Genomic DNA, 11,050 nt, shown 5'->3' on the forward strand with positions numbered 1-11,050 from the left:
TTTTGTTGGTCCCGCTGAGCCCGATACGGTTTCACTTGCCAACACCCCGATCGCATGCACTCGCTATGCGTGAACCGAATGACGACGACCAGCGACAGAAACTGACCAATCATTTTACGACGACATTTATGCTTGCCAAACACGGGAAGCCGATGTATGATATGTACCTTCAATGTTAGCCCTGCGTACAGGTCTGTGTGTTCCCGGCGTTATACGGCCTCTTGTGGTGGAGGCCGTATAACGCCGGGAACACACAGACCGTACGCAGGCCTACTTCAATGTAAACTTTTGAGAAAAATCGGCGTCAACATCGGTGAAAATTACAAAATAAGAAAGCCCTGAAAGCCGCTACGGAATTCGTCGCAAGTATTTTGGTCTTGATTATTACAAATGGAGGACAAGTAAAATTTTTAAGAGGACAAGTGAAATTGAAAATCCACTTGTCCGACGGACAAGTGAACTGGAAAAAAAATTGTCAAGCACTGCTGTAGCTAACGCAAGTGCTGTTTACATTAGAATGATAACACTCATGGCATTAACTAAAAACTCCCCAAGGTTGTAGATACATTTCCTGTCATCTGGCGTTATGTAATACCAAGAGATGGAATATTTGATATTCAGGAGGGGTAGGGTCTAGAAGATTGATGAGATAGCATTACTTTTTTACCAGATCCCTTGTAAATTTTTGTCTCACTCCCACCTTTTCTTTTATCAAGCCTTCTCTGTCTATTTTTTGTTGTTGACATTTGCTTATGTATTTAGGATCTGCTTGTCCCATTGCTATAGAAGTTGATATGCATGTTCCTAAAGATGACCTCCAGTACCTAAGTTGGAGACCTTATTTGCTTTTGTCATTCTTGTTTTTCCTGGTTTAAATATTTCTCGAATGGACCAATTCAAACCGAATGTGAGCACACTGTCCTTGATGGTATTTTTTTTTTGGGGGGGGGAGCAATTTTTGCCTTTTTTGGTTAAAAAAATTGTTCTCCTAAAACTACTGATCTGGTAGCTTTGATATTTGGTGTACAGGTTCTTAGGGTTTATGTTAATAAGATATATTGAAAATAGGATGAAATCTGCTATTTTGTATTTTGGGGGCAATTTTTCTCATTTTTGGTCAAAAAATGTGTTTCTCAAAATTTACCAGTCTGATTGCTTTGATATTTAGTAAACAGGTTCCTAGGGTTTATGTTAATGTGATATATTGAAATTAAGTTGAAATTTTGAATTTGGGGGCAATTTTTGCCATTTTTGGTCAAAACTTTGTTTCTCAAAAACCACTTGTCTGATAGCTTTGATGTTTGGTAGACATGTCCTTACAGATAATTTTGATTAAATATGCTCAAATTATGATAAAATCTTTACTTACCCTACGTATTTTTGCAGCTATATTTGCCATTTTGGTCAGGCCGACCTTAAGTGGACTTGCAAAGATTCCTCCTTCATCAACAAATGCATCACAAAAAGTTTTTCTGTACATAACATAAACCAAGCTCTATCAACTGCTAGGTTGCTTATTTTAATTATTCAGAGAAAATCTAAAATTTTGTGTTTTGGTAAAGTTTTTAGCGCCCATACATGCATATGTATATATGCAAATGGGAGGCTAGGTATTCTTATAAGGTGGCAAAATGGCGTCTTTATGTATGTATGTATGTAAGTATGTATGGATGTATGTCCGTTAAGATCAAAACACGAAAACCGCAACACCCACAATCTTCAGATTTGGTACTGTGTGTAGATAGGTAGCATCAATCCTTTGCAAAACTGTCAATTTTACAGGGATATCTTTCATTTTGTATTTTTAAGATTTTTTTTGGTAATTTTATACCTACTGGAACTAAGAGTATATAATGTGGTGATTTAGTAAGCAATTGATATGGTAAACTGTATTTGGTGTTAAAATGCTGTATAAAAATCATTAGAAACGTAGCTGAGATGATTTTAGCAGGTTTGGTTTCCAACAAAGATATTCCAAATTTTTTTCAATGTGTAAGAGTATCAAGGTTGTAAATAGTTGACATACTTCCTGCCATATTGTATATCTCAAACAAAGATGGTCAATACAAAAGGTAGGACCATTTGATATGCTTTTGGGGGGATCCTGGCAAATTTTGAAATGTCAATAAAAAAATCAGCCAGAGAAGGTTTGGCAAAAAAAAAGGTGGGAGAGTGGGAAAACAAGAATGAAAGGTGTCAAGTTAAGCAGCTTGAGCGGACGTATAGAAATTTGCATAATTCAATAGGCTGCAGAGCCTCGTTCTGAATGTAAACAAGCAATATGTCGGAATACACGTCGTTCGAGCGACTTGGTCGTGAAAATGGGCTCGAAAGCTCACAAATATGATTATTTAATGCGAAATTGAACATGCTATGAGGTAATGTACACTTTTGAGAGTAATTTCATCGTATCTATGCATGATAGAAATAAATACTAATGATAATTGACAACTGAATTCGTACGTTGCAATGATGGTTTATACCTCTCAGCTGTGTGCTATTTTTAGACTGTGACCCGAAACACACTGATACAGGTCTTGAACAAAAATAATACTTGTTGTGTCAAACCACTTGCTATTGAACAACGCTTGTGACAAGTTTCGTGAATTTCTGACAGTGCGCATATATTTGCGGCATGATTTCATGATGCCATGTATGCGCTGTTAGTGTTACCGTACAAGGCCGATCGTACAGCCCAGTGTACGCGTGTACAGCGTACAACGCTATGGCACTGAAACTCGCCTTTATGCTATCGGACTTCAGTCAACATTGACGAGTTGAAACATGGTAACTGAACAGTGATATACTACCCGTTACCAGTGAAAAGGAAAACTGTGACAAATCACGGTCACTCAAATCCACTCTTACAACGATATTATTATCTTGAAAGGCTGAGGGGTCAGTAAAATCAGGCGTGGGAATGTCCGACCACCACATCCTGCATCGACTCCAAACAGACAGACACTGACAGTTGACAATGACCGAATACAAGAGAAGTCGGCCAGTACAGTATGCACCCTATTAGAATATATGCTCCATATTAGTGTTTCTTTTTTTGAAGTCTCACTTAAGTTATATACGAAAGCGATCTAAATGTCATTCATAAGATGAGCGTAATGTTTGCAAACTTCACAGATCACAGTTCAACGCACGTACCACACGGGTAAAATTAAAGATGGCGGTGTATCGCGATCGTGGTAGCGAGTTTTGCAGTCTTCGTCATAGTTACACTTGAAGTTCGTTAAAAAGTCATAGGAGATGGCGAAGCAACTTAGTTAAGAGTCATCAAGCCATGAATTTTACTGAAGAAATGGCATAATGTTTGCCTGAACTTTAATACGGTACGCGCGCGATCTGCAGAAACACGGAGGCAGACCGTACATGTTTTGCAGGGTGGACGTGGGAGCTCTTCGACTTTGAGTTGTTTTCTGAATGTTCGTAGTACCCGGTAGTATTAAACCGACAAAATAACAAAAACTATGGTAGTAAAAAGTTAAAATTGTTTGGCATATTCAACTGTGAAGAGGATGCGTATGCAATCATATTGCTTGTTGCGAGTGGCAGACTTCTCCTGGCCGAGTCCCACTGCACTGGCCGAGTTGGTCAGCACCATCGGCGCTGGCGCGAGTTCGCAACTGCCCGACTTCTCCGGTTACCCAATGGAATATTGGTAGCCAATGCCTACGAGGACTACCGCGAAATTGTAACCCAAGCATCAAATATAAATATAACATAAGTTGGATTGACAACAGTAAAATATGTGATATTGTGCAATCTTTGGGCCTAAACAATTTGTAAAGGTGAGCAAGGCGTCAGCGGAGTGCAACACGTTCCTCACTATAAGCGGCCATCTTGTCTTCTGATGGCGGGACGGTGTACAACCTACACGAGGCCAAAGCAGTGATTTGCAGGGCATGAACAAGAATAAAACTAAGTTAGTGGGCTTAAATAATGATTAGACTGTCTAACTATGTAAAAATATTCACAAGAATCAGCTGTGCATGTAGTTGCGGCAGCCCAAAAGTAGGCCTATGTTTAGCGAGCCATAGATCGACAATACACACATAGCACCAAAAGTAAGCCATAGAAGTTGATAAAAATTCATAGGCACAAACTTAACTGCTTTATATGACCATAGAAACGTCTCTGACATCGTTTGTTGGGAAAAAATGGGCTGAAATTGCCCCCCAAAAAACAGGAAAAATCACACTAACGGTCAAGTAGAACAGCGCCCTCATCACTTCCATTTGAACGAAATTCTAATATAAATATGCAAATAGGGGTATCTCCGCTCAAGCTGTAAGTAAGGATTTGAAAGGAATAGTCAAGTTCACCACAGTTAAATTTCTTAACTTTATCTCTTGTGTCATCATCCTTGTGTAATTAGTTAAGTTTGTAAATTGTTCCAGATGTGGATGCAACAGTTGTTCTGGAAGAAAACAATGTTTACTTTTCCCTGTAGAGTTTCTGAGTTAATGATTGTATGTTGAAATCGGTCAATGTAACAGGTGTATGGGCAAAATGTAAACATTGGTTGCACGTTATGTATTGTAGTTTATGTGAAATATTGTAAATGAAAAATCAAGAACAGTTTGCTGTGTGCTTGTAAAAGATAACATTTTAGTCAAATACATAAACTGCCTTGCAGATTGATTGTCTTAAAATTATCACAGAAGTAGAAAAGGAAAAGAAACAAATCAAATTGCTGTAACATATTCATCCTGAGTGCCTGTAGGCCTATATTTAACTATTTTATCATTACATTCAGCTATTTGTTATATCTTTATTACTCTCCATGGGCCAAGGCACACTTGGGGGGGTCAATGTCATCACTCTGTGCCAGTCTGTGTATGTCAATCTGTCTGTATGTATGTCCATGTTTCATATAATTGCTGGCTTGTTTTGATAACTATATGGGGACGAACAGTGACATTGTCACTATTTTTCTCCTGTGCAGGATTTCTTCTCCCAAACCTCGGAACCAATTGCTTCATTATTTGGTACAATAAATGCCTTAATTCAGGTTTATTCAAATAAGGGTATACGAGGTTTTGATTTACTCACCCAGTTCTTACCACTGATGTCTTCTCAACTGTGATAGATGTGGATGTGTATTCTCAACAAAAATTACTGATTTATGTAAATTGTGAGAATTTTTTCTCATCTTATCCTTAAAAGTTATTTCTTTGAGAAAGCTTGTCTGATAGCTTCAAATTTGTTTTGTATTTTGTAGGGATGATCTTGTTCAGTGAAGTCAAATAGTCATCAAATATCACATATTTGCATCGATTATCATACCTACATTTAGTTTGTAAATTTAGTGTATAGAATTTCTTAACTTCAAAGGAAAAAAGACGAGTGAAGTCATTGTGTATACTTACTAGTTGCTTTATACAGCACAAACGTCATCGACCACACAGTTGTTTTAAGGTACACAGTGAATGCCCTAAAGCTGTGTAGAATAGTTCTATGTTGATTGCTGCTTTCAGTAGCTAGAAGTTTTGCCTATGGCAAAACTTTGTGCTACTTTACCTTAGCAAATTTCTATTGCTATATTCAGGGGCCTTAGCCATGTATTAGCACAATCAACTGTGATCTGCGTCCATCTACTGTACAATACTGCAAACTGGTCACTGTTATTGTTAGCACCTTTACATTGGACATTGCGCTTGTTGCAGCACCTGAGATCACTCTGTGAAACGCGTGGACTACCAGCAATGTTGAGTAGAACAAGTCACTCAGAACAGACAATTCAGTCATTTTCAGTAGCTTTCTTGGTTACACTTTGTTTTTATCAACAACAGGTTTGTTTATAAACAAAAACCCTGCACAAGCGCTATTCTTACGCCTTTCAAGAAAACATCATTTGCACATCTTAGCTGCCGACTGTGCTTTAACTTTAAATTTATATATATCATAGCATATCATTTAAAGCTTTTATGTTTATGTTTTCATTTTATATGTATCCCAGAAGACTTTTTGTTTCGTCCATCATCAAGTATTCACAATACACCTGACATGAGCTCAGGAGGAGAGAGTGTACAGAGATTGATGTCTGTCCAAGACCGGTTTAATATGGAGATGGGTACACCAAATTACCTTACTCGTCAGTTGACTGGCAAGAAACAATGACACCTTCGACAGATATGTAGAAGACTGTTATTTTAATACTTTTTCATTTTTTGATATAGCAAATGAAATTGTAGGTTGAAGAAACGGTCAAGTAACGTTTTGTCGGAGAATATTAAATGGACTCACAACAGAAATTTTGTCTTGAACCATAACTTTACAAGTGCTTTTTCCATACAGACAACATTTAACTGTCACTTTCACTATTATTTTATGTTTATTTTCTGAATGTGATTTCTTAAACTCCCACTAGCATTCCCAAGTGGGCAGTATTGTTCCTTATTTTTATTTTTACAACATGCCATATGAGCTTCAGTGTTCTGCATGGAAATTTCCAATTGAAAGGTCATGTTGCGCAATACCATGAGGGGAGATGTTAGAAATTAGGTGTGATATGACTTCACATTCAGCTTCCTCAAGTTTGATGTTTAAAAGTTGTCGTTTGATGACTCTTTACACTCACTTTAAGCTTCTCGTTGCACATATAAATAGAGTAACAGAAACTCTAGGGGTAGCAGCTGTCCTGTTTTCACTGTGTATTTGTCTGTGTATGTATGTCATTCTGTCCATCCACTCATTTTTTTTTTTGGAAATGGTACCACTTATCCTCTTGAAATTTAGTGTGTAAATGTATTTTTGGTCAAGGAGGTAATTTGTCAGATGTTCATGTAATGACTCCAAAGATATATGAGCTCAAATGCAGAAATGATAAAAAAATTAAATGCAAAAACTACCAAATCTAGACCTTTGAAATTTTGTTAGTCACACCCTGTTGCAGATCTTAGTTTTGTACAAGGTGAATTGATGACATGATAATTATGCAAATGAGTAAAATATGTATCAGTCGAAAATCTTGGGCATGAGTTTAAGAAATGTTTGAAATTGTTAATATCAGGACACCTAATCTGTTGTCATCTGATGTGTGATATTCAAGATTATCAATGCTGCTTTCAGGATCTTTTTCTAAAGTACTCACTTCAATACTGATTAGGTCAATGTCGACACCGACTATGGGTATGTACCCTGCTTTCATGGTGCCTATATATATACTACTTGAGGCCCTTGGTCTATAAATCTGCTGGTTTTCAAATGAAATATGCCAAAATTGAAGCTGGAAAAACTATTGAATAACTTATCACACAAAAATGATGACTATGACAAGATTTTGTGAAAGAAAATTGGGGTAAAATGAAATGTTTGTGTTCCATGCAGAAGATCATTACACAACATTCCATGGCACTTCCAGTCGGTGTTCTTTAAGCTTGAGGTCCAAGACTTCCCAATTGACTGGACCTCCCTAACATTAATGTTGCTTTTGTTTCAAACTTTACCTAGGTTTCAACCCTCTAAAAGCTCGGAATTACCATCCTCGCGTCAACAAAAACTGTCAATAAGTTTGCATTTTCTCTCATAGGATATATGTCTTTGCTGTGACAGACTGGGGAAGAATTAGCAGTAAAACACCCTGCATACTCTATTGTTCATTGAGATTTCTAATGCTAATAACCCATTACATAGCCAACAATTACTTGAAAACTATTTAGACTTATACCGCAGGGAAAACAATATGTTTCTGGTATTTTTTTTATAAATCCAAGTGTTGAATCAGGTAATTTCAGGCTAATCAGCCATAGCCCTGGGCCCTTTGGTCACCTATGGGCATATGCGGACTGCAAAGAGGTTTTCTACACACGAGTCTCAGATTCAAGTGCATGCCAATATTTAGCACACACCAACTGGAAATTCCTGAGAAAAAAAAATGTTTGAAAATGTAGTGGAACCGTAGCATGGTTATAACAAGGATGCGTATTTCATGGAACAGAATGAGCAAATACATTGATGAATTCGTTAACATGTGAATACAGTATTTTAAGAAGCTATGAATGTATTTTACGCTTTCTGTGCATAACAAGATGTCCAAAAGAAACTTTCAGTTGGTAATGAAACTGTTACCGATGAACATGTAAAGTGTAAATATAAACCCAATTGCTCTGTTTCTCTCATTTATGGGTATAGCTCTATATTCAAGGTACAGAAGATGTGATCTGTATTCTGTAATCTATATTCTGTATATCGATTACTTATCTTCCTCATACATATTCATTAAGTATTGTGTTATTACCAATATATGAATTTTGGTCAAGGCAGAAAATTCACTTTATGCCTACACATATGCAGACTATTTCAGTAAGCTTAACACTGGGCATTGCAATATACATTGAACCCTTTCACCATCATGGTGGAGACCTCTACTGGGTGAAAAGGTTCAGAGAGTACAAGACACTGTGTTTGATATTACAGAACAAATAAACCTTAAAAGTTGTATTGTCATACATTACAGCTACTCTCCTTCAAAGGGGAACTATGATAAGACAAGACCAGTTTAACTCTGATTTTCATGATAATTCAGGTGTAAAAGTTCAAAACACTACTCCCCTTTTGAGCATTTCAAAAGCATTGTGATCTCATCGACAAAATCAAAAATGTTGACACCTATCGATCCTCTCCACTCCAGCCCCTCCAGGTCAAAGAAAGAAAATCATGGAAGAAGTCACATTCAGACAGTACTCAAACTTTATCTTCAGTATTTGCTGAAGATGTCTTTAATCTGCAAGCTTGCTTGAACCAAGTTGATTGAATTACTGATATGCAAATGAGCAAACCAGTTGTTCAATTGTATAACACCACTTACTATGGCCCTACTATCATTGTCAGAATTTTCAAATTGTGAAACTTTCTAAATGTAGCGAAAAGTTAAAGTTATGTACTATCTTGTAAGTGTTTGTGTTTATTTTCTCAAATTGTTCAACTGGAAGCACTCTGCCTTTTAAATGGCGATATTTTTTACTTGCAGTAAATTTGATCAAATATGGTTTGATTTGTCAGCCATCATATGAGACCAAAATTGCAACAGAGCCATATCAAGGTACTTCCTTCCAGCCAGGAGTTTCTTTTCAAATTCATTGAATTGGTATCAGAGACCAATTTAAGAATGATTTCATGTTCTGCAGCAGTGGTTATCATATAATGACTTTATTTTCACGAAGGTTTCTAATTTGAGGCACTTTCAAAGAAGAACTCTTCTGTTTATGGATGTTTCTGTATTTCACAATTAAGTACCTTTCCAGATTCAGAAGTGTAAACACGTAGGCCATCTACACAGATATTCTGATACATTAATGCAATTAAGTCATTTCAAATCAGTTGAAGCTTCAAATCCTGATTATACTGAATTGAAACTCTTCAGAACTCTTTAATTGGAGTCCCCTAGAACGTATCTGTATTTGAGTTTCCACATGAATGGAAAATAGGTAAAATGAAAATAAAAATACTTAACTTTGTTTGTTTTCCAACACCATATTACAGTATCAAAATGTGGTTTGATAAGTTGCCCAACCGTGTCACCTACATGCATTTTCATGTTGCACCTCTGTCATTAAGCTACCACAAAGAAGATGGGCCAGTAGACTCTGCTCAGTTATGGTGTCTGACAATTATACTTGGTTAAATCATAAAACATAACATTCAGGCTATTGGTGAAATAGACCCATTGGCCACATATCTACATGATTATGCTGGACAAAGTCAATGCATATACATTGTAATTTAAGTTGGTGTCTGTAATTTTTTTCTTTTAAACTTTTCATCATTATCTTTTTAGAGTGCTTGCTATCGATTTACCCAATTAAGAGTTTCAAAACCTTCATCAGTTGTTCAAGAGGAATTATCATTGTATTGTCCTGTGATGGCTGATTAATGCATGTGCATTATAATGACACAATGGCTGATATTGAATTGTTGGGAATTTTTGGAAGTCAGAATTTATTAACAGAGGTCAGGCCCTTTGGTTGAAATCGAATTGAAGGAATAAAAGCTGAAAAAAAGTTAAAATCAGCTCACTAGGTCCTCATAAATAAACTGTGCTGAGGAATATTTTGAACCAAAGACTGGAGGAGAAATATTATTTAGTCTAAGTCCCTGCTGATCTATGTTCTACTGTTTACTATAGAACTATATTAATATTTTGTAAGTAAAACTGATAAAACCCTTGTTACTAGTATATTGATGTTAGAAATGTATTCTTTTCAGTGTTGTTGTGATATTCTTATTCCATTATACTGCAGTTTTTCAATGTAAGTTTTTAAAGAAACAGCAATTAATAACATTGTGACAGAGATTTGAAATAATTATATTTTTCTGCCATGGTGTAAAAGAAATTGTAAACCAGTGTGTGTTAAGATTTACCACTTGATTGTTTGTAATAAAAAAAACTGTTGAAGAGTGAGTGATCTTTTAGTCTCTTGTGATTGTCATGCTTTCTTTAGATTTATGTACAGGTTTCTGGTGCAATTAGAAAGTTGGACAATTTTTCAAGCACACAACGCAATATTACTTTCTGTGATACTTACAAGAGTAATAATTTTAGCTATCTACTAGATGGCTTGGACATTTGTTTGTCATTTTTATGAGATCACTTGTAATTTCTACAATTATCAGCAGTATCCAGCTTAGCTGAGACTGACAGCTGCTATGAAAAAACATTCCCTTATGGCTTCCTTACTTTCAGATTGTTTCAGTACAGCGCCTTTGCTATTATTTATAATACCGGTATTTTAATTTCTTAACATTTATATTTAATAATAATATATATTTCAATTAAAATATGAACCAACTTTGACTAAATATTGGTGTATATGAAGTGTGAACATTTAACATTACCTGTTGAATGTGGATGTGATATATCCCTTGAATCTCAATATTGACTGTCAATTAATGTGTAAGGGATATGAAGGAGTGCTTTTATGGCACCTTCCAGTCGCGATCAAACTTGATTTGATCTTTAGATATCAATTTCAAATAAACTTCAACACTGAATATGATATCCCATAGTGAAGTCAATATTCTTGGTGTCAGATACATT

At 36.1% G+C, this 11,050-nt stretch overlaps 1 protein-coding gene across 7 annotated transcripts in view; it reads left to right on the forward strand.

Annotated features, from left to right (window-relative positions):
• LOC139122447 (E3 ubiquitin-protein ligase CCNB1IP1-like) overlaps positions 1–10,414 on the forward strand; it is a 145,831-nt gene extending 135,417 nt beyond the window's left edge. For 6 of the 7 annotated variants that reach the window (XM_070687824.1, XM_070687828.1, XM_070687825.1 and 3 more), the window contains one exon: positions 5,972–10,414. In XM_070687824.1, the coding sequence (XP_070543925.1) occupies positions 5,972–6,132 (161 nt within the window). In that variant the 3' untranslated portion in view covers positions 6,133–10,414. The remainder of the gene's footprint in view (positions 1–5,971) is intronic. The other variant, XM_070687827.1, reaches the window with a different exon arrangement.
• Positions 10,415–11,050: the final 636 nt, after the last annotated feature.

The sequence above is a fragment of the Ptychodera flava genome, chromosome 22 (assembly GCF_041260155.1).
Source record: "Ptychodera flava strain L36383 chromosome 22, AS_Pfla_20210202, whole genome shotgun sequence".
Classification (NCBI taxonomy): domain Eukaryota; kingdom Metazoa; phylum Hemichordata; class Enteropneusta; family Ptychoderidae; genus Ptychodera; species Ptychodera flava.